The following is a 25,196-nucleotide window of genomic DNA, read 5'->3' as shown; positions in this document are numbered from 1 at the left end:
ATTCAATCCCAACCTTCCTTTCATGGTCATAAACCTTGTGTTTAAATTTCATAGATTTCTATTTACTTATACTAAAGTTAGAGTGCGAAAACCAAATGTCTTCGGACGACGATGCCAACGTCATACCAATATACGACCAAAAAATTTTCAATTTTTGCGGTCGTATAAAAACAGGGTCCAAAATTAAAATCTAAATAAACAAGAATAACATTTGGTAGAGGCAAACTTAAGTTAAACGGAAACTAATTTTTCCATTTTTAAAGGGGCATAACTCTATAGAAAAATTAGAGTGACACTACCAAAATTCAAACTTGATCTGTATTTTGTGGTAATTAACATTGTGCATAAGTTTCAAAACATTTGGTTGAGACAAACTTAAGTTAGAGAATGGAAACTAAAATTTTGCAATTTTTCCATTTATAATGGGACATAACTCTAGAACAGTTAAAGTGAAGCTACCAAAATTCGAACTTGATCTGTGTATTGTGGTAATAAGCATTGTGTAAAAGTGTCATTACATTTGTCGAAGCATACTCAAGTTAGAGAATGGAAAAAATTTGGGATGTACGTACATACAGACAGAAAAGGGTAAAACTTAATGCCCCCTGGGCTATGGCGTGGGCATAAAAATATGTTCTGGTTTTCTTTTACATGTGAATAAAATAGAAAGTAACTGCTTTTTATTATGCTTTATTCTTCAAAAATAGTTTTGAATTTCATATATAAGGACTCTTGTGTTCATATTGTTCTCATGCAGTCTACCTGCAGAATCTGTCTGCAGTCTCCTGTAGATTACCAGTCTATCTGCAGAACCAGTCTGTAACCTCTTTAGGTTTTGAGTTGATCTTCTGAACCAGTCTGCAGTCTCCTGTAGGTTACCAATCTATTTTCAGAACCAGTCTGCAATCTCTTTAGGTTTCGAGTCTATCTTCAGAACCAGTCTGCAGTCTCTTTAGGTTTTAAGTCAATCTTTAGAACCTGTTTCCAGTTTCTTTATGTTACCAGTCTTACATTAATTATTATGTAGTATCAAGCAGCTTCACACCAAACTGCTTTTGGAATTCATTATTAAGGGCTTGAATACAATTATCTAAAGTGTGACTAATATCTTTCCTTTCATCAGCACTAAACTTTCTAAGAACATAATCTGCTACTTCAGACTTGGAGACAGGTCTATCTATTCCAACCCACAACCTTGGAATATCCTGTAAAATTACAAAAATATTACTAGACATGCTATATTTTTATTGTAAGTGAAAAACTAGTGTCATTTATAATATTATTAATCAATTACAGGGGCGGATCCATAAAATTTTTAAAAAGGATGGTTCCCAAACCCAGGACCAAGGGGGGGTTCCAACTATATGTCCCCATTCAAATGCATTGATCGGCCAAAAAAAGGGGGGTTCCTGGATCTGCCAATGAATTACCAATAGGAAAGGAAATGAATTCATTTAATAGTTTTGCTCTTCAATTCTTGATTTTTAAATTCGCTATAAAACTTTTTTTCCTATCTCATCTTGCACACGGTATCTTCACTAACAATATACAGTAATTTTACACTTGAAATTTGACATGAAAGGTGACTTAGTTTTTTAAATAAGAATTCCTCCCCTTTATTGGAATAACATTGAGTTTCTTCTTCCATTTCTTTTGAAATAACCTGGTCAAATTATTTTTCATAATTATCATCATGCATTTTTTAATAAATCTTGTTTTCAGAAACCAAACTTATTGCTTAATTTATCCACTTTTTGATAATCTAGAACAAATATAGAACAATATACATACCTCTGATTGTAAAGATTGTTGGATTGAACGAATACCTTTATGACCCCTGAAAGAAAGGGAAAAAATGTTACAATTATGCAGCAGAGTTCAGTGTTGTTATATAAATTACATGCAGAATATCATAAATGAAGCAAACCATTTACTATACAAATGATACAGGTAAAAACTATGTGTTGCAAAAATTTACTCCAATGACAGTTACTAATTAGAAAATCTTGGAAAATCTTAGATCAGTTTGGTCTTAACTTTGGAATTTTAAACAAGGATGAAGAATACCCAAATTTTATAATCACTACATGTATTAATTATAAGTATCCTTACAACAAAACATCATGCCAAAATGCTCCATCAAAACTCTTTCCGAGTAACTAACATGCGTTATATCAGGTTTAGCAATCAAAGAAAAAATAGCATCCTCAAAATAATTATAGTGTCAAGGAAATTATTATAGCATCATGGGAAAAAATATAGCATCTCTGTGTCGCTGAAATGGCCTCTGGAGATTACTGTTGCTTGATATACATGTATGTATGAGTTTTGCTTGTCCTTCAGTAAAATATATCTCCTCACTTTTTGGAACTAAGAAAAATGTTATCTGCATGTCTATGGTTAATATTTAGTTTATTATAGCCTATATTTAGTTATTAAAAAACAACAACATTTGAAGGTAAGACTAAACAAAGTGTGCCGTAATGCTGAACCATACATGTATATAATTGTATATGAACTTGTGCTATCAATGCTTAGTTATCATAAAAAAAAAGCTTAGTAACATGCAACTTTCAATGTCATAATTTCAATTTTGAAAGTCAGAAGAAAATAGATTGGTATACCAATTTTAAAACAAACTTTCTACAAATAACAATTAACAATGAATGTAACTTTGATTTTAATAATTGAGTACCTTGCACTGCCTCCGTACTTAAAACCATATTTTCCAACAGCTTTGTCAAGTTCATCATGTATCAAATAGACATTCTCAGGAAGTATACCATAGTGTTTGACTGTAAAATATAATACAGCAATGCTACCACATCTTCTTTTTTATATTTACTACAATTTACAATATAATTTGTCCATTTTTAATACTTAAGCATAGTGCAGTGAATTTCAAGAGTGATGAAAAATCAAATCAGAAGGATCCTAACCATATTGACCCATAAAAAATATGATGAAACTTTTCTTTGTTTATGTTATTTAATTTTGGCTATGTTATTAAAATTCATAATCAGAATAAAAAATATTAAGTTGGATTTATCAAAAGTGTATATGTACCTGCTTTTTGAACACTTCTTCCATTAATATTCATGGCTACTTTTGGTTTTAGAAGAATACATCTTTGCTGATTTTCAAAAGTGTGAATAGCTACAAAGCCTTGACAAATCTTCCTTTCATTGGTCCAAGATACTCTGAGATGATTGGCTAACTGATTGATAACCTGCATACCCACACTGTGTCTAGTTTCAAGCATGTCAAGGTTTCCTACCCCTACTACCTGAAGTGAATAAAGGGATTTCTTGCAAATTTATGTTATCAATTAAATCACAATACAAATTAGTACATGAAAATAAAATGTGTAAGCTGTTTAATGTATGAGTAACTAACTTTTGAGTAACCAGAACTTTTATTCACTTATTTGACTTGATTGTAATTTAATTTAATTTGAGTCAATTTACCAATTTTATCCATTTTTCTTGATCTTATCAACTAATTCTGAATACTTTAATTAAGATTTTTCATTGTCTATCCATTTACAAATGTAGCATGTTTAGGCAGTAATGAAGTAATTGTAGATCGACAGAATATAACAGATTCAGATTCAAGATTCAATAGTTTATTAAAGTTTCACCACATACATACAAGTATAAACACAATATAAAATCAAGTTCACAATATAAAATTTAGAATGCATGTGCCATTCTTAGAACAACTATGAGAGTCTGTTTAAAATATACAATTTTAAAACAACAGAATTAAAACATAAGTTTTGTTATTTATACAAAACATGGAAGTGCAATATCACCATGCAAATCCAAGGATAAAACCTCATACATGTACATATATGTACATAATAAAAATATCTGATTTTTAACAGTACAAGATACTATTTCGTCGTAATAAAATATTATTGCAGGTTTTGGCAACAGAACTACAAACATGACAAACATTTTCATTTTTGAACAAAAATATAAATTTTTCATCATCTGACAAAGTTAAAAACATATCCTTTTCTTGAATTATATCAACAAATAAAGACTGCCTTAAATCAACTTAACAACTGAATTATTCTAGTTAACTCATAGGTAATATTCTTAATAACCAAGCTCCATTGACTTTAATCATAATATGTCACAATTAATTTTCTACATCTCTCTATGAAAATCTGAAGAAATATATGGACGAAACTCAAAAATGATATTCTCAGTAGAAAGATGTATGATATAAACATTGATAAAAATTATATCAAAGAAAACTAGTATGATAATATCTGTCAAATTATATATAAACTATACTAACACAGGGCAAAAAGACAATCATAAGAGAAATTATAAAATGACTGAACCCCCCTCCCACAAGAGATTTGAAAATATTTTGAGTTACAAGTCTCGGAATTTATAGAATGGGCAGAAACGGTAAACGGACAGAAAGTCACAGGACAAAAAGTCACAAATTTGGTAGGACAAAAAGTCACAGGACAAAAAGTCACAAATAATTTGTTGACAATTGTTTGAATATATTAGAGAAATATCTTGAAATATTTACTTTTTAATACATATATTCAAATAAAAGTTTAGGAAATGTGTCATTATACTTTAAAAATCAAGATTTATTTAATTTTAATCATGCAGAAGATATATTTCTTGGCACCATGAAGCCATTTAAGTGCCAAGTCACTTTGACGTTTTGTTTTTTTAACAATTATTTGATTATCTTTGATATATCTTTGATAAATTTTGTTTACAAAGTTGGTACATTGTATATATACAATAGTTCAAGAAAAATACAAAAATATTTTTGTAGAAATAAGCTGTTTCTCTTTAAAGAAAATAATCAGAAAAAATGAATTGTGACTTTTTGTCCTGTGACTTTTTGTCCGTGACTTTTTGTCTGTGACTTTTTGTCCTGTGACTTTCTGTCCTACATTCGGCAGAAACAACTACTAACCATAAAATCCATTTGATTTTGACTCTGAAATGAATAACCTGACGCCATTGTGCAGTATAAATATTTGGTTGATTGCATAGTAATCCTGTTATTTTTCCAAGCATTATTTTCTGACTGTTGACGTAAGAATGATGAAACTTTGCTTATTGATTGTTTAAATATGTTAGCAAATTTTGTCATGCTTCACAGTTGTGAAATTCCCTTTCTTCGTCAGTTAGACGCTTGAAACTAACAGCATAACAAGACATTGATTTCAAAACGCAACACAGATTTAAGATGTCATTATCAACTTCCGTTTCCAAAAATAACTTATCACAAGGTCAGGATTTAGGTTGAGGGCAATATGAATGTGAATGTCAAGTTGATTATAGTTAAGGTACATGGTTTGATACTGTTAGTACAAAATAACGCTAATATAATTTGCATAGTTTAAACAGATAACACAACCATTTGCAGATTGTAGAGACTTTCTTTTCATGACTAGTTTTAGTGCAACAGTATCTGCGTATACGTGGTTTGAGAACATCTGAGAAGAAGTTATCAGGTTCGTTCGCGCCCAATACACTTTCGCACCCTACACGTTCGCACCTCTCACGTTCGCACCCAAGGTCCGTTCGCACTCTACACGTTCGCGCCCAATTTTAATTTAAATTCCAGTTGAATAATTGGAAAATGATGATTGTTGTTATAAAATTATAAAATTGCTTTGGTGTAAGTAAAACATTCAAGATTTTAAATGAACAAAAGATAATTGTTTTTAACAGCTTGGTCCCTTTGATCTGAAACAATAAAATATAGCAATACACTATTATAACCAAAACATGATAAAAATTTATTCAACACACAAAAAAAAAAAACGTTGACAGAATCCCACTTTATTTAGAAAGAATTATTTTTTTTTAACAATACCAGAGACATATAATACATATAATAATTGTATTATATGTCTCTAATCTGATAATACACTATCCAAAACATGATTAAGATTTATTCAACACAAAAAAAAATGCTGTCTCACTTTATTTTGAGACAATGACAACAAATATAAGAATACACTTGCCAAAACTTGATATCAAAGCTATAGTTATTAAACACAAAACCAATTAAAATTGGGCGTGAACATGTAGGGTGCGAAAGTGAAAGGGGGCGAACATGAGTGGGTGCGAACGTGAATGGGCGCGAACGGATCCGGATTCTGCGAAGAAGAACTTGTAGCACTGGATTATTCTGCTGATTTGATGAATGAGTCAATTAAAAGAATTATTTAAAGTGGAAAACTATGAATCCCTTTCAAAAATTCATGCAAAATAATTAGCAATTGAAGGTGTTTTTTTTAGGAAAGTTTAAACAGCATTAAACCAACAATTCTGCAAAATGCTCAACTGGTTAAAAAATGCATAAAAAATATCCAATACCACATATATATTTAATTAAAAATACACATTTAGTTGAGAGAAAAAAATATATACATCAACTCTAAAGAATGTCAATAAAATTAAGTGACACTTCTTGCATAAGTACTGAACAAATTTTTGGACAACCCATTCCTTATTTTTACTGTTTTTGCTTAAAATACTGTTAAAAATATATATTAAACAAATCTTACATGGGTGCCGAATTGACAATATCAAGTGCCGATTTAACCGGGTGCCAATTTGACTATACCGGGTGCCGATTTGACCAAGTGCCAATTTAACCAGTTGCCGATTTGACTAGAATTCGTTTTACTAGTCCAAATAATTATGACGTCTGGCAAGGCTATTTTAATTTTTTTCTGGGACGCCTTCCTGTCATAGGAATGCATCCCAGAGACGTCTGGCAAAAGACATCAGAATTATTTGGACTATAGTTTTACAGAGACATATATGGTCTCTAGTTTTACTTTTAGTATTTATCCATAATTTAATACCTCATAATTTTTAACAGTTAACATGTTTAAAGACATTATCCAACTGGTACCTTTTCCTGGAAAAATTTGACGAAAGAAAGCAAACATGTTCACTTAACAATGTCTTATTAGCCTACATGTTTTCCCCTGAATGACCCAAGGTCAACGGGCAGTTCATTCGTAAAATCGAGAGAAAAAAAAGACTATATGGCTTTGCTTATTATTGAAGGTCGTAAGGTGACCTACAGTTGTTAATTTCTGTGTCAATTGGTCTATTGTGGAGAGTTGTTTCAAGAGGGTAGTAATGGTGGTACTGTGATGAAAAAGTTTAGTATGTTATGGTACTTGAGCTAAAGTGTGTATTCTTGTGGTTGTGTTGTGTTGTTAGGTGTTTCACTCGTACATGGAAGACAAATGCCAAGTATACTCTTTAACAGGGTTACCCTTGAAATCTACTAGTGATTAAGGGAATCCTTGTCACATAAATAAATAAATGGATCCTGGAAGTGGTGTAGTCTGAACGAAGTCTTGTAAGTGAACACAAACATGAAGTCGAATAAAAGTTCAATACTGTATTATTAAAATCACACGACTATAACAAAGTTACAAGTGTAACACAATGTACATCTAACTTCAGGGTCAACAATACAGGTCTCCTCTCTACTATATAAACGTTACTGTCCTCTCCTTACTATAAATTCTCTCTCTCCCATATCTCACGCTCTTTCTCTCCTACATGTACAAGCCCGTATACAAATATAGACTACTAGGGCTCTGGTAATCCGGGTGCTCCAGTGATCTGGGCTCCTAACATTCCGTGCTCCTTACATAAATTTACTAGGGCACCATATGCAAATCATTAGGGCTCACTAGTCAAACAAAGAAATCTAAATATAACTCCTAATTAATATAATCTCTGATGATCTCTAACTGTATTAAATGGCTATGTGTGAAAATACAGATGTATGTAAACCTGATACAATCAGATAACACACTTGACCTAACATATAAAAATGTTACAGTACATTCATGACGAATAACGGTAAAAATTCTTGACAAATGACGTTAATGGAATTTTTTGGTGCATGACAATAATACATGTATGTACACTTTCTTTTAGACAAGTAAAAAAATCGACTGATTTTGACAAATCACATTAATTTTATTTCAAAATTGACGCTAACGATAATTATTCGAAACCTCTGACGAATCACGGTTAAATTTTGACTAATTTGACGCTAACGGTAGCAGAAATTGACAGTTTGACGCCTGACGGTAAAGGGCATTACTACCCTCTCATTGGCAATTGTACCACATCTTCTTTTTATACGTAATGTAAATTGATTTTTTTTTTATTGTAGCAGGTTTCTTTACACTACATTGTACATGTATACTCGGATACTCCCAATGTCGTCATTTTGTTAAGGGAGACACATACTTGCCAACTTTTCAAAATCTCCATGGGGGATATTTAGCGAAAGAGGACCTAATGCTTCTCTTATAATATATGAGTGCTTTTTATCTACAACTATAAGTTAAAATGAGTATGTATGTGCTTATTAAAATTATAATAAACCCTTTAATTCATTTGAATGATTGTTTAACACAAATTGTTTGAAGAGTTCAGTTTGCATGATAAAGAATTTCAAAATTCATGGCAATACCTCTCACATAAATGAGGAGAGTTGACAGATCAGGAGACAGATTTATACAAGTTCTTGTTTGCGAATCCCTGCCTATTATATAAATGTAATGTATGCACTTTTGAAAAATAAGATATTGTGTAAACTAGAATTGAAATTATAAAACTGCAGTTAAAATGTTTGTATGTAAATTCCTCTTATATTTGAAGCACCCCAAAGAAAGCTGTGAGGGTACAGTGGTATATTCCCTATAAGGATTTATGGAGATGTATCACTAACTTTATATACTACCCACCATTATTGAAAATCAATTTAATCAGTGGTATATAATTAAATATTCGTTATACATCATGTACATATTGCTTTGTAAAATAGTTTTTAATTCAGCAAACTCTTTAGTTCAATAGTTACATGTATACTCCAATGGCTTTTTCAAAAAAAAATTAAGCCTTTCCTTAAAACCTTTGTCAGTCTCTTATATGATACTGTATCTGTGATGTTTTTAGGTCAGATAATGTATTATGATTAGTTGGTCCTTACTACATAAGATTATACATGTAATAGCAGTACAAATGTACATGTATGTGCTCTGTATAAAAAATATTGTCCAATAATGTACCTCAAATATCAGGAATGCAACATTTTTAGTGTGACATTCACAAGAAAGCATGTGCATTTATTGGTGATATGAAAGCTATAATATCAAACAATATCTTTCATCCAGCTATTATAATGTTGATTATGATTTCTTGTTTAATCCTTGAATCTATTTACATTTTTATGAACATCATAATGCAAGTCAAATAAGTGTGTGTAAAAATAAAATATTGGAAGAAAATGTTTTTGTAGGTGAATTATGCACATCTGACTACAGTTATTCTGTGTCCAAAACCTATTACCAATGTATGTGTCAAATATTTAATTACAATCTAAATTCAGACCTGTATATATACACGTATATTTTATCCATTTTGCCCCAACTGTTCATGATTGAAACTCTGCGGATGTATCCAGCTGCGTTTGGCGAAGCAATTTATTGGTCTTTGGTTGGGTTGTTGTCTGACTTTGACACATTACTGATTTTCATTCTCAATTTTATTTTTAAAGAAGTTCTTAACAAATTATATTCATTCAAATATTCATACATTAGATTAGAAAGGCAAATTGCTCTTTTGGATTTTTCTGTAAAGCCTGTGAGACATATCTTTATTCAATATTACAGACAAGCATGACATGATAGTATAAAGATTACAGAAAGAAAAAAAACAGATCTTGGGATTGCATGGAAAACAACCAAAAACAGTTTAGACATGGAATCTTCTCCCAAAACAGTTTTCTTCCAAGACATGAAGGAGGACACTAGTCATGATGAGAAAAATGGTCTTTTCATTGAAAACCAAGAAGAAATTCCTGAAACATTTCAACTATATGACAAAGAAGGTTTAGTTTCATTTAAATGAATAATGTTTAATATTATGTTCTACTACTAATAAACTGTTAAAGTTAGTAAAAGGATAGCACTTCAGAAAGAAAAGCTATAACTCATAATAATCTATTTCTTTTCTTTTAATATGTAAAACTAATAGTATTTTTTTCTTGTATAATCAATGATTTGATAAATGTAATTTTTGTCCAATAGGGACAGGCCGGGTAAATTTATTTTATCTCAATTATTGGTATAAATTCACACTTCAAAAGTTTCTAAATTTTTAATATTTTGTTTGTCAAGTTGAAGTTGGTTCTTTCATATTTACTGTAAAAGCAGAAATTAATGTGATGTTTGTATTATTGTGAAAATGCTACAGGGTTACTTGCAATAATCTAATCTTGCATTTTGAAATTTTTTGTATGAATTAAACTGGATCTTTCTCAAATCGCAAAAAAATAAATTGCATTTCAGTCTAAAATGACTAATGCAGTTATAAATGCACACAATAATTTCTAAATTTACAGTAACATCTTTGCAATCGAAACTTATGTATCAACAACAAAGCAGTTTTCAAGAAAAATCTATAGACTTCAGAAATTGGAGATTTGACGATTGTGACGTCATCCCCTTTCAATATAGTAAATATATCATAACTCCTGGAATTTTATCAAGTTCACCAATCAATAGTAAATTTATTACTTAGTAATATTCAGAACTTGGACTTATATTGGGGAACTCCTCTAATACATTGTAATTAAGAAATTATAGAAATAATTGATAAATGAATCAATGTTTCCTTTTTGTTGAGCCTGCACTTTTGTTGCAGAAAAATCGACATAGTACAGTGATCCAGCGGCAGCATTAACTGACTTCCTTCAAGCTTAAGATTTCAGAGGGTAGAAGAATACTTCTTTTGGTGATTTTAAAGGGTGGTAAAAGTGTTGACCATGCATACATTTTTAGAACAAAGCACTGTATACAAACTGTACTTTAGTCAACACTTTTACACCCCAAAAAAATTACAATTCTTTTAAAAGCAGAAACACTCTGCTATATATGGTGTGTTTTTAGTACATGTACACATTTCTTTTATTACAGAAGAAACCAATATAAATGATAATGATGATAACCCAGAATGCAATGAGGTTATTGAAAGTTCACATGTGACAGTTCCAGATGGAGGCTATGGATGGTTGGTTGTATTCAGTAGCTATATGGTGCATTTTATTATTGGTAATTCTGTGTTGGATACTGTGTAAATGTTGTAATTTGTGTGTACTTGTTTGTGGACAACTGTTTAAATAATTTTATGTTGCATATAGCACCCATACCCAAAACACTTCCTGACAGTATTTGTCAAAGGAGTAAGTTCATGAAGGGTTAAAATTGGCCCTAAGATCTTGATTTTTTTAATCAGTCTAAAATACTACAAATTTCACATAGAAATAATTTGGTCAAATTTTTAGTAAGACTTAACGGTTTTTAGCATAAATAACTGCCACCCAAAATTTTGTGTCTAGGGATTCAATGTCATCAGTGGCAACTTTTGGTTACAAAACATTTTGGATCTTAGGTTGTGGCCAAAGGTTTCATCATGCTTTTAGGTCCCAAAAATACACAAAATCAATGCATTTTGACAATATATCTAAAATAAGATGCTTTTTAAGCCAAAAATATACTCTTATAAAGAGATCCATTTTAACAAAGATGATAGATCCATTTTTAAAAGAATCACATAACGGCCATTTTGAAAATTTATAATTAAGTTAAAAATCAAGGTCATTAAAACTAATATGAACCTTGTTCATTAAAACTGTGCACTGTAAATAAGAGGAAATTATTTTAAAGACTAATAACTAAAGTAATTTGATAGATGCTCATAAGGTAACATTGATTAAAGTTCATTATATAAAGTAAAATCCTGAAACTTAGATCAAACTAAAGTAATGAAATATGTGTCCTACACAATTCTATTTTTGAACAACTTAAAAGGTCACGCAGAGACATGTTTATAAAATCCGTGAAAATCATATGAATATATACCTGTTGCAATATTTATAATGTTCATGAAATATGGCAGTTTTTATTCTGAACCAATAATTTTGATCTTTGTCATATTATTTAAGAATTGAATGCTTCTTTTTGTAACTTCATTAGGGTGTTTAAGTGTTGACCAAAGTTCTTTTTGTATGGAGGGCAGAAGCGCTTCATTCTGAATATGTGCTCAATGCTTTTACAACCCTATGAAGATACAAAAAGAAGCATTCAATACTTATAATTACATTTTTTAGCTAGGATCATGAAAACATGATTTTTTTCATGTTTTTATTTAATTTACCTGTGCACTTTATAGTGGGATGTCGTGTCATCATGAATGATTAATTTTATTGTGTAATGAAGTTGATTAGGGAATAATGTGAGATTGCAGTTAGCCAATCAAAATAATGTATTACAAATGTACAATGAAACATACATCTACTGTAATTATATACTATTCAAATACTATACAAGATACTCTTCATTAAAACAGTATTTATTTTATTTGAATGCAAATTTCAAGCGCTTTTTTTCTAAAAGAAAGCAAATAGATTTTTTTCTATTTTGCCATTATTATGAGACTAGACATAACCAAGTCTTGCAAACAAGGGTATACAAATGGAAGTTTTTAACGACCTTGACTGGCTATACAGCCCTTGCACAGTCGACCCTGGCTTACGCCTTTTTGGGCATTTAATAATTTAAATTTTACCATATGGTAATTTAAGCAAGGGTATAGTACCATGTGTTTTAGGTTATAACATTAGGTAGGTCAATACTGATTTTCTATTATGAATGTCAAACTTACATTGCAGGTGGAGTAGAAAGGTCTGCTGGTCTATTATACCTACAGTTTTTTAATAGATATAATGAATCAGCAGCACTGACAGCTTGGCTCTGTGGTGTTGCCTCTGGTGTTAGGTTAATGTTAGGTAATTATTGTTCTATACAGTCAGGAGTCTACTTCGTCAAAATTATCTCCCCATTACGCCAGTTCATTTTCACAATCGTAGAAATGGAAGCCATTGTAGGGATGACGCACTACCAATATTGCTCTTGGAAACCGATAAATTTATCCACATTGCACCATTACGATCCTTATATGTCAGTTGTATTTTAAAAGACAAATGTATCAACTAGCTAATGAGCATCAGTTAATAATCTTGTCTGCATTGATTCAACTTAAAACTATTGTCTGGTTGGTTGTCAGGTGGAATTTTCGAAAATTCATAAGCATTTAAAAAAATTCTAATTAAATATTTCGTTGAAGGGCCGACTAGATTTTTTTAGTGTATGAAGACTATATACCCTAGTAATCACACACAAAAAAATAGAATTTTTCGAAGATATGCATTTTCATCATCCAACTTGAAAGACTGTCGTCAAGTACTTTCAGTAAAAAAATAGCTATTCGAACACACCTTCTCTGTTTTTGTGACTCATTAGATAGGCATTTCACTTGACCCATATATTTCATCTTTTAGTACTGTGATTTTTTGTGTTATAAAGTCAACCTGTAGCTTTAATATATAAAATTGATAGAATCTGAAGCGAGACGATATATGAAATATTCTTACTTTGTACGATATCAAGACAAAATACTCAACTCAAACACGCCGTAACATAAAAAGGTGCACTCGATTTTGTCTTTGAGATACAATTGTCACCCATTTTTTGGAATTTTTTCTTCAGTCACATAATGGAAGGGCAGACACGAAAATTACTGAACTAATAGACTGATATGTTTTCCGTCCGTGGTAATTTTTTCATAAAAATCGGAGGTTATGCATTTTCTTCATCCAACTTGAAAGATACCCATGTTGTCGACTTGATATCTAATTGTTCTGCTTAACTATGTACTAGATAAATTGAAAACTTATGCAAATGGTCTTTTATTTAATGGTGTTTTTAAAATAAAACACCTCGTAATTGAGAAGAAAATTGCAATTTTGTTTGTTTCTATTAACTTTTAAAAATTTTGTCACTATAGTAAACAATACAGTAAACATTTATCGCCTTCTCTAACAAAGAGCTTCGATTCTTTTGTTCTATTTCAACCTGGTTTCCGACTGTATAGTATAAAATTGAGCATGGAAAACGGGGAATGTGTGGAAGAGATAGCCAGACAAGATATCAGAAAACAGCCCAACTGCACCAATGGATCTTCAACATAGCAACAAAATCCTGCACCTTTAGGCGGGTTTCAACTTGCCCCTTAACAATAAAATATACTAGTTCAGTGAAAGGGACAGCACACTGAACTCAGAAATAGACAAATGAACCAAAATTAAAAAAAATCACACAAGACTAACAAAGGCTTGAGGTTCCTGAATTGGTAGTCAAAACAAATTATTTTTATGATTTTAGATTATAAAATAAATGTTTGAAATCTGTTTTTGACTATCTTGAAATGAATTTATATATATTAACTGTATGTATTACTTGAACTGTTTTTTTTTTTCAGGTCCACTGACAGGTGCTGTGGCTAATAGATTTTCATGTAGAGCTGCTGTGGTATGGGGAGGAATAATTACATGTATTTCCATGATAATATCAGGGTTTGCTCCAAATATTGCTTTCCTGTTTATCAGCTTTGGATTTTTAGGTGGTAAGATTTTTAACCGAGTGTGCTGCAATTGCCATTTCAGAGTTATACCCCCTTGATCATATTCAAAAATTATATATAAGATTATTGTTAAGAAAATTTACTGGAAAAAATAAAAAGTTTAGTCTCTACAAGTATATCCTAATGGTTGACTGAAGTATTTTAGTATGGTCATCACTTGATTTCCCCCACCTGGCAGTTAAACTGTTGATAAACCAGGCATCTGTTTGACAGTGTGGGACGTATTAATATGTGAAGGTATATATAGGGACATTAGACCCAATGCCCTTTGTAGTCTGTGTGTCACACTCTATTGGAAACCCTTGCAATAAATGACTGCATATGACCTGTTGTAATGCAAAATGTCTTCTGCTATCCAACATAATCTCATTTTTAGTTGGTTGTCCAAATTTCTAGGTCAACTTTAATAATTCATGAGTTTAAAGTGGTACATAACACTACAGGGAGATAACTCTTTATAAATCATCAGAATGCGTTAATCACATTATATTATTAAGGAAATATTAATATTCTTAATGATCAAAATTAGTGTTTGTCAAACTACTATGTATCCAGTGATTTTTTCCAATAAGATGTGTGGTTCAAGTTTTTTGAAATTTTATATTTATAAGGTCAAAGTAAATATTTTGTCAACATGTTTTGAAAATTAAACGAGCCAAATTTAATTTTATTCAAGGTGTTTACTACCCCTTAACCTAATCTATCAATAAGCATTAAAAATATCTATGAAATATTTGCAACTTGACAAGCAACAAAGAATCACTATACAAATCCTACAAGTTTTATAGATGCATGAACATGGAGTTATTTAACTGACAATAATCATGACACATAATATCCACTAAGTCCTCGGTAAAATATCCAAAACAAAAATGGTTGCATTTTGCAGATATATCAGCAAGATTTGTGAAGCTGAACTGGACACAAAATATAATTTTCCACTTTCGATATAGAATTTGTGTTTAAGATTAATTGAAAATGTTAAAAGGAGTTTCTGTTCTTACTTTATTTTGTAATTTTCAGAACTGAATACAGATAATGAGAAGTTCAGTAATGATACCAGGTTTTATTTTTTGTTACAGGTATTGGAAGATCCTTAGCATACTGTCCAGCAGTTGTGATTGTTGGGTTGTATTTTCATAAAAAGCGTGGAAAGGCTGTTGGTATAGCCACATCTGGTGTAGGTTTTGGTACCTTTGTTATTCCACCAGTAATTAAACTTCTGTTTGATTATTATGGATTTACAGGAGCTTTTATATTGATTGGTGGAATAACACTTAACTTAACAATTTTTGGTATTATGATGCGACCATTGTCAGTTCACAGGAAAATAGAAGCAATTCAGCAAAGGTATTTTGATATAATTATATCTTACTAGAACACACCCGCGAAATTAAGGGCATTTAGAGCGTGGTTGAAAGTATGTACTATTGAAGGATGAATTTTTGTTGAAGATTTTATAACTGGAGAATTTCAGGACAGGTATTAAAAGTAATAGGTATTTGGTGACCAAAGTCAGTTATTTTTTGTTTTCTGTTTTTCTGTGTACTATGAACATACATATACTATAAATAAAATGTATTCGATTTTATGACTGGAGAATTTCAGGAAAGGTATAAAAAGTAATAGGTATTTGGTGATAGGACATTTTTTTTAGTCCTCCCCCTATTTCCAAAGTCCTTTTTTTTCTGTTTTTCTGTTTACTATGAACATACATATACTATGAATAAAGTGTATTTGCTATTTACTATCCATCCAAGTCTACTTTCCTAGGCAATATAGTCATTATAGGGACTCCATATATAATAAATATCAGTGACAGCCACGGATAGTAAACTTGGAATTGATAGTTAATAGCAAATACATTTTCTTTATAGTATATGTATGATCATAGTATACAGAACAATGTGGAGTAACTGTCCTGTCCCCAAGTAATTATGAAAATTATTTGTGATTTAAAACAGTCCGAAACAGAAGTCTTGTCTATGACTTAAAAGTCCACCCGTTGATGAAAACAATATCTGGACACCTTGTTTTCGTTTTTCTCCCAAAATAACCCAAACAAAATACTCATAAGCAAGGATGACAAATGCGACTTTCCATGGTACCCATAGGACACAGAGTCACGATGATTGGTTTATTGTGGAAGGAAGAGAAGCGAATGTAGTAAACATTTAATTAAAGTTTTTGAAAGTCATTTGGTTAAGAAAGTGGTGTTTCTAATCTCCATCTGACATTGACTTTTGATTTTGGTTAGTAAAGTATGTTCATTCTCAAAGGTGTAATATGTCTTTGTAATAGTATTGATGTTTTATTTTCAATATCCCCGCATTTGTTTTGAACATGTTTGTTTTTCTATGACTATCCAGGCTAGATTCACAGTCAGGGGTACTACTTGTAAGTCAAGTAATTTTTGCTTACTTGAAGAAGTAAATACTAATAACGGGTATACTTATATAAGTTAATTTGTAAGATACTAATATAGGAGTGTATTTTATTTACTTGTATAGGTAAATTGATTTATTGGCTTAGTTATGTCGCTTAGATGTTCAGATTGTTTTACTTATCCCAGTAAAATAGTCATCCTATCTTCTTTTCTTGAATTTCTAAGGATTTCTTTGCTTTAATAGAATTTTCAATTGTCTGTTCTTCGCAGATGTCTTTACTTATCATTAAGGTGGTACCCAACACTTTGACTAAAATTAATTTGGCTCGTTTAATTTTCTTCAAATTTTGACGAAGTATTTACTTTGACCCTTTGACAAAAATATAAAAATTTCAAAAAATTTGAACCAACTGTTTTATCAGAAAAATTACACTGGCAGTTTGATGAACACTTATTTTGATCATTGAGAAGCTTGATATTCCCTTAACAACTCAATGTAATCAAAACGTTTAGCTGATTTTACAGAGTTATCTCCCTGTAGTGTTAGGTACCACCTTAAACGATAATCTCATTTGTTTGTTTTCTTCAGAACATTGCTCATTTGCAATCCCCCAAGGGGAAAGTTTTGAAAGCCTTGCACAATTACTTAAGATCTTTGCGCAATTAGTTTCTTTTTTGAATCAATGTGATGAAAAATTGAACTCTACAAAAAAATTATGAGCTAACCTCAGAAAAATTGTTAAAGGTATGTTTTTACATCTCAAAACTTAAGAATTTAAGGGATTGTAAATACAAATTACTTACAGTTATACAAGTAAATTTTTATAAAAATTAAGGGGAGATTATTCAAACATTATAAACAAAATAAAATTTACTTATATATGTATGTTAATATTAACTTCTGTAAGTAAATAAAGATAACTTGTAAAAGTAGTACCTGACTGATTCAGCTGTCGAGATTTCAGAAATATGAAATTAATGTTTTCTTAAATCATGACATGTTTTATTTGTAGGAAAGCTGAAGAGTTGATAGTTACAGATATAGAAATTAAAATACTTCCCAAGTCTGAAAGATTAGATGCTAACCTATATGATAGCATAGACTTCACTATACCTGTGCTCCAAGAAAATGACAGAATCAAGAAAAATAATTCATTTAGTAATCTTAAAAGAAGGATCTCCTCGGTTGTGACATTTACAAAATCAAAACAAAGTAAACCCAAAGAAAGAACAAAGAAGAAACTCTTTGAATTTTCTCTTCTTAAAGATTTCAGATTCACATGCTTTTGTATTGCCATTTTGCTTTTCACATTGGCATTTCAGTCTGCATTTGTCTTTTTGCCAGCATATGTAAAACAGGTAGGCGGAAATGACACAAAGGCAGCTTTCTCTATTGTCATAGCAGGTGTATTTGATGGAATAGGAAGAATATTATCTGGATTTATTTTAGACATGAAGAAAATAAAACCATATAGAATTTACATTTACAATAGTATCATGTTTATTATTGGTGGTGTATCTTTTGTCATTCCAAATTTAACTGATTTTGTGTCCATTGCTATTGCATGTGGAGTTTATGGGGTTTTAGTTGGATCTTATATTTCACAGAAATCTGTAGTAATAGTAGATTTACTTGGACCTGCAAAATTAACTTATTCATTTGGAATCATGATCCTTTTCCAAGGAATAGGAATGTTGATTGGACCAACAATAGGAGGTGAGTGGCTATTTATTGTTAAAATATTGATACAAAACATTTTTTTTAATTGTGGGCATACATGTATATCAATGTATATCAATGCAAAAAATATAAAGAGCTTTGTACAAATTCAAAATATCATAAATACATAACATAAAAAAAAACACTTTTAGATCAAAGATTCTGTATTTCAAATCTATACTTTCTAAACTTTCAGTTAAGTATGTTGTTCAATAACCCTATGCTGAAAAATAAGTCATTTCAATTTTGTTTTAAGTGATGTAATATCAAGAGCATATTAGACCTACAAACAAGTCTTGCAAGACTAATATTTACACTGTATATGGCAATTGTTGAAGATTTGAAAAAAGTATTGCTGAATGAAACATTTATCATTTGAACATTGTTACACCATTCTTATCATTTGAACATTGTTACACCATTCTTATCATTTGAACATTGTTACACCATTCTTATCATTTGAACATTGTTACACCATTCTTATCATTTGAACATTGTTACACCATTCTTATCATTTGAACATTGTTACACCATTCTTATCATTTGAACATTGTTACACCATTCTTACCATTTGAACATTGTTACACCATTCTTATTATATTGTTTATAATTTTACTTTCTTTTACAGGCTTTCTCAAAGATATAAATGGAAAATATGACTACTCGTTTTATTTTGGTGGAGGTTCCATGTTAGTTGGTGCTATTATCTTACTCCTTTCAAATGTAAGACATTTCTTGATAGTGAAGAGGGAAGAGAAGTAGACACAGCTATAGGACAATTTGAATGACATTAGTACAGAGTTCAGAAGAAATATATGGTACGGAAGAAATATCAAAAATACATTTTATATTGTACTAAGTGCTCAAATGTGTGGTTAAAAGAATTAACAGAAAAATATTGAAAAAATATTTGAAAGTACGAAAAATCCATTAAATGAATTAAAAATCAAAATATCAGACCTAAAAACAAGATATGTTTTTCAATGTCGTTTTTTTTTTAAGGACCTTTTTAAATATTTTTTATTTTTTATTTGTAGTCCAGGAATAATTTGTAACATGCACATTCCATGTGAATTTTTTTCTGTTTCTTATCATTTGAAACCTTCCAGCTCTATCATGGTTATGTGAAATGTCCTATATATACAAATTCATTTTTCCAGTTGCATAATTTGTTATTCAACAGGATATAGATGATGGCCATGGGGAGGCATAAATTTAGTTCACTATATTATTTTCATCTACTAAATATTGTATTTTCTACAATTGTTCATTTTATGTACCATGTACATTCTAAAAAACTGACCTGACACTTATAACTTGCAGTCATGTATTTACATATGTTTTATTTTAAATTCAACTATAGCTAAATGATCATTTTAATTAAAAGATAGTGAAAAAATAAAACTGAATTAAATATTCTTTGGAATTCATCCAGACTGTACTAGTAGATATTTTTCACTAAAGAAAGGACTTGTTTCGGACACAGTACAGATGTAATTATCCAAGACATTTTATCACCAGTCACCAGTGTTATTAATATTTTCATAAAAAAATAAAATGATAAATAAGTTTTGCATGCAATTAATTAGAAACTTTGTGAAAAAAAAATATAGCTTTTTAATTTGAAGTCTAGTACCTTACAAGTTCTTTACTAGGATGATTAAATCATTAAATTTGTTATTTTTTTTAGAAGGGCATTTATTTGTTATACATGTATATTTCTTATTAACAATTTGTTATGTTTAAAATGTAATGTATCATGAAGGTTGTAGAAATCTAGCTTTTTTCCACCCTTATCCCAGTCACACATTTTCTAGTTAAAATTTCATATTTGGATTTTACGGCCAATAGTTTTAAAAAGTAATATTTTCGGAAAGATTTCTTGTTTTGAAAATCAACCTATTCAGTTTTATAGTATGATTATTTCACAATTAGCATATACTTCTTGTTAATGACTGGAAACATAGCACCTTTGTCAATAAACAAATCATAATGGTTATAAAACTTATTATTTTACTTGGATTTTTAATTGAAACCTTTTGCTATATGTTTCCTTATGTTCACAAGTGTGAGTGACATCCAAAGTTCAAGGTTTTTTGTAGCATATTTTGTGAAACTGAAACTGCTTCATATAGTAAAGTGCTTTGTTGTGCAATACATGTAATCTTTCATTGAGTGGATATGTTTTATTATTTAAACTTTACTGTTAGTTTTAATATAAAGTGTTCTTCTATTGATGTGAATGTCTAATGTTATACAAATATTGACAAAATATTGAATCTGCATAGACTTGCCGCTCCCTGATAAAATGTAAATTGAATATATTCTGGTGCTAAATGATTTAAATGATTTAAAAGATATTGAATTCCAGGGTAATTAAATCTCATTTTGAAAATGAAGGTAAATGTATTTATATATAGTGCTAGTCATGACATGTATTTTATGACAGTTTTATTGTATAATAAAATGTATGCTGTTATTTATTCAATTTTGAAAAATTTAATCAGATATATAACTTTTAGTGTAATAAGCAGTTACTTCCATTCGACAGTTACTGAAAATGATTTCCTCTTTAAACTATAAACTTTCTGTCTCTAAGTCTAACAGGAATGTTATTGTCATTATACAAAATTATACAAATACAAAATGTATGAAAAAAAAAATCTCAAAAATACTGAACTCAGAGGAAAATTCAAAACGGAAAGTCCCTAATCAAATGGCAAAATCAAATAATAAAACACATCAAACGAATGGACAACAACTGTCATATTCCTGTCTTGGTGGATTGAACCTGGTTTTATAGCAGTTAACCTCTCACTTGTATGACAGTTGCATCAAATTCCATTATATTTACAACGATGTGTAATTTAATTTTCAATCAAATGAAAAACTGCTGGTATAAATCATGAATGTTACAATTTTCTCCTGTAAACCATTTCAATACATATCTATTTGTAATTGTATTTGTATATTCCCTCAAACCATGAAAGTACTCTACATTCATTATTTCCATGCCAAAACTAGTCAATTATCTTCAATGAGAATAACGATTAATACATCACATGCTTTTCTATTTGTAGAATATTTTTGGAGGTAATTTTACGTGATGACAATATTGGTTTTCTGTGATTATTTAAAAGGAACATTAAAATTTTATGTTTCAACACTGATTTACAGAGTTGACCCTCACTTTTAATCCATTGTCAGCCAGCTACATGTATAACCTTCTCTTAAGCCTAGTGTTCTGAAACTACTTGGTCATGCTGACCAACCCAAGTGGATAGTGTTACTGTATTGTAGCCTATTCAAATACACTAAAACAATCATAATAGATATACCATTTAAATTAATTTTGAAATGAAAAAGTTACAAGACACCTGATTTTAATGAAAAAGCTATATAGAGCACTATTTTTGGGTAAACAGCACAGATCACGTGAGGCATTACTGCCAGTAAGCCTCTCCTTCATATCATGCATTAAATGTTATAAAAACAAAAGTTGACTTGAATAATTACTTTATTTGCGTTGAACAATTGAACTTTTAGATTATTTGGTGGACACAACTGCAGTCTAAGGTTTATTAAAGCGCACAAATTAAAAGTAGTTGAGTGTACTTTCTACAAGTAGCCTCTGTTTTACATTTATCAAATTTTCAATGCATGTTAGATATGACATGCACATCTAATTGATGAAATTGAGAATGGAAATGGGGAATGTGTCAATAATGGGTTAATATGTTAAACAGAAGCTAAAAATTTGAGAGTAAGATGTCTCATTCTACAAAAAAGATATTTATATTTTTAATTGTTATTTATTTGTTGACATTGACTATATTTGTTTTTTTTCTATTGTTATGATATTTATTATTGAGCACTGAATTTATATTGTGTTATTTTAGTATATTTATATTCTCAAATGATAGTGTGTAGGCTTCAATTATATCAGGAACATGATTTTATTGTATTATTTTTTTTATGATGAATATAAACAAAAGTTTTCACTATTTTTGGAGTAAAGATTGCATGAAATAGAGTCAACACCCTATGGTACTAACTTGATATCTAAATTCAAGGTTGATCACTACCTTTGAGATACACAAAATATAGTGCAAATTTATCAATGAAATATATGCTCAGATATTCAAATCAGAAAATGATGTTATATATTTGTCAAGAATATTATATAACTTCTGTAGGGTGTAGTAATCTTATATCTGTTCTAAAAATACCCAATGATGTCATTGTTTAAGCCATTTTAAAAAACAGGAGTTTTCTTCCTTTACCCAGAATTGTAGTTAAATCAACTATAATCAATGCTTTATACAAAGCAATATTTATTTTAAGTATTCTTCAAATTAAGTTTTTGCTTAAAACATAAGTACTTACTTTAAATATATGCAAATTTAATTGAAAACACAGAGCTGAAATGCCTGTCATTCTTTTGAACAACATATTATTTTTTTATCAGTGTAATGTAAAAATCGTTTGTCTGGGAGTGTCACTGATGTGGATTGTATTTTACCTTGAATTTAAAAGTATAACAAAATATATAAAATCAAGTACATTATTAAATCATTGGATTATACCAATAATGAATATTGTATGAACAATTTATATTTAGTTTCTTTAGTATGAATCATACATAAATAAAATAACATCTTTATTTTACTGTCTTTTTATTTAGATCCAGAATTGCATAGATAGAAGGGGAAAATGGAGAAAATTAGAAATGTACTTAAGGTAGTACAATTAATAACATCAGATTGCTGTCAAAACTTTTTTGATAAAAAATCAGCACCACTGAAAATACAAAAGTTTCGAAATAATTAAAACTGCATTAGACACAAACTAGGCAGGTCTACATGTTACTGCATTAAATTAACACAACCATCAAAGAAACAACTTTTACTTGACATTTGCAAATATTTGGTATATCCATAACCTGTTTCGAAAAGAATAGATTCCATTTAAGTTTGATCTTAATTGTTTTATCAATGGAATAGAAACATTTAATGAATTTCAAACCTTAAATCCGTTCAACAAATCAGGACTTGTTATTTTACAAAGGATTGTTCTTTGTCAGTTATTTCCATGTGTTTTAAACTAATATGCAGCTTTGTTTTACATTATGTATTTAAATAATTTTGTTTAAAAGTTTACACTTTTTCCAGCATTTTTTAAGTATTCAAACAATTACAATGATGTAGGTATCACAAATATTTTTTTTTCTAACACAGAATATATTCAACTACTGGTAGACTATCGGTCTTTAAGGGTATCAACATTCAAATATAGTCCGTGTTTTGTTACTGCTGCTGGTTGACTGTCAGTCATTCAATATATCCTCTGCAAAATATTTCAGTTTATGAAGTATGTAGTTGTATAGTTGTACTGAAACTAAGGTGGCACCTCACCAAGAAAGTTCTTCTAAGACTTCGTATTATATTTGGCTTTCCAACTTTTTTGATTCGAGTGCCATTGAGGAGCTTTTTATGTGGACAAAACGACACCTTTTGCATGTAATTTTAACCAGGTGTCTTTCACAAGTTGTAATAGTTGTTATGTTAAAAAGGGAAGACGATACTTATTGAAACCAATAAACATAAGAAATATATAACAAATAGCCAAAAGAAAAAAAAACCAGGTCTATAAAAAATACACAGTAAACCCAAGATTGAGCAAGAGAAACGTCCAGAAGGCTTATTCAGTGCTCGATGTACCAGTGGCATTCATTGTATCGTTTATTGAAAATGCAAATTCAAGGATTCGCCCCTTTTGATGAATTTCAAGAAATAGCTGTTCAATATACTAGTACTTATTTCGATAATAGATGTCGTTTTCGACACATACATTCATAACAGTTGGATTCTACTAGCTGTTGGTCAGATAGCCTCATTGTAAGCAACTATTCTCTATCAATGAGAACATATGCATTTGTTTGTACTTCTCTATATTTCGCCACGTCTCCCGTATACAGTTTCAAATACTGATTGCCAGAAAGTTTCATCTAGAAAACAGACGTCTCTTTATGAGATGATTTTTCATGCTATTTTTATTGACAAGTAAAGAGGTTAAAGGCCTGTGATGTCAGTTTGTTTAAAAAAATATCAAATTTCCAAGATATAAATGAATCCACGACTATATACTAAGAACATTTATTCTTTTTCTAATAAATGATGTGTGTGTTGATAGAATATTACACGACTGGCATGTTTTTCACTTCTACCAAGAGCCATACCCATATATCGCTTATTGTTGGATATTATTTTTTGAAAAATAAAACTGTGAAATCAGTTGTATCATAATTTATGTAAAACTGGCAATTGTAGATGAAATCATACCATCATATGTGTACTTTAAGGTTTTAGCTACGTTATGGTGCAACTTGCTATCAAATAAATGTCTCACGATCAATTAAAATTCAACTGTTATCGATTATGAATATTTTTTTAGTCTTAATATAAAAAAAAAAAACCAAAAAACATTACGATCATATTTTTTCTAAATACAA

The 25,196-nt window shown here is 30.0% G+C and overlaps 2 protein-coding genes across 5 annotated transcripts; one reads left to right on the top strand and one right to left on the bottom strand.

Moving 5' to 3' along the window:
* Window positions 1-674: 674 nt before the first annotated feature.
* Window positions 675-5,187, bottom strand: LOC143064530 (putative peptidyl-tRNA hydrolase). The gene is made up of 5 exons (XM_076237416.1): window positions 4,957-5,187; window positions 3,067-3,286; window positions 2,696-2,795; window positions 1,792-1,837; window positions 675-1,205 (listed from the first exon to the last, which is right to left on the bottom strand). The coding sequence occupies exons 1-5, from the start codon at window positions 5,134-5,136 to the stop codon at window positions 1,020-1,022; spliced, it is 732 nt and encodes a 243-aa protein (XP_076093531.1). The 5' UTR covers window positions 5,137-5,187; the 3' UTR covers window positions 675-1,019.
* A 71-nt stretch (window positions 5,188-5,258) lies between these two features.
* LOC143064529 (monocarboxylate transporter 12-like) lies at window positions 5,259-23,351 on the top strand. 4 transcript variants are annotated; one of them, XM_076237411.1, is made up of 8 exons: window positions 5,259-5,332; window positions 9,710-9,927; window positions 11,015-11,149; window positions 12,769-12,885; window positions 14,418-14,561; window positions 15,662-15,929; window positions 17,979-18,682; window positions 19,314-23,351. In XM_076237411.1, exons 2-8 carry the CDS (start codon window positions 9,798-9,800, stop codon window positions 19,445-19,447), a joined length of 1,632 nt encoding a protein of 543 aa, XP_076093526.1. In that variant the 5' UTR covers window positions 5,259-5,332; window positions 9,710-9,797; the 3' UTR covers window positions 19,448-23,351. The 4 variants fall into 4 exon arrangements, with proteins under 4 accessions (XP_076093526.1, XP_076093529.1, XP_076093527.1 ...); XM_076237412.1 differs by lacking the exon at window positions 5,259-5,332 and adding an exon at window positions 5,347-5,500; XM_076237414.1 differs by lacking the exon at window positions 12,769-12,885.
* The last annotated feature ends 1,845 nt before the right edge of the window (window positions 23,352-25,196 follow it).

The sequence above is a fragment of the Mytilus galloprovincialis genome, chromosome 2, assembly GCF_965363235.1.
Source record: "Mytilus galloprovincialis chromosome 2, xbMytGall1.hap1.1, whole genome shotgun sequence".
Lineage (NCBI taxonomy): Eukaryota > Metazoa > Mollusca > Bivalvia > Mytilida > Mytilidae > Mytilus > Mytilus galloprovincialis.
The sequence above is the reverse complement of the archived record's forward strand: the minus strand, read 5'-3'. Positions and strand labels throughout refer to the sequence as shown.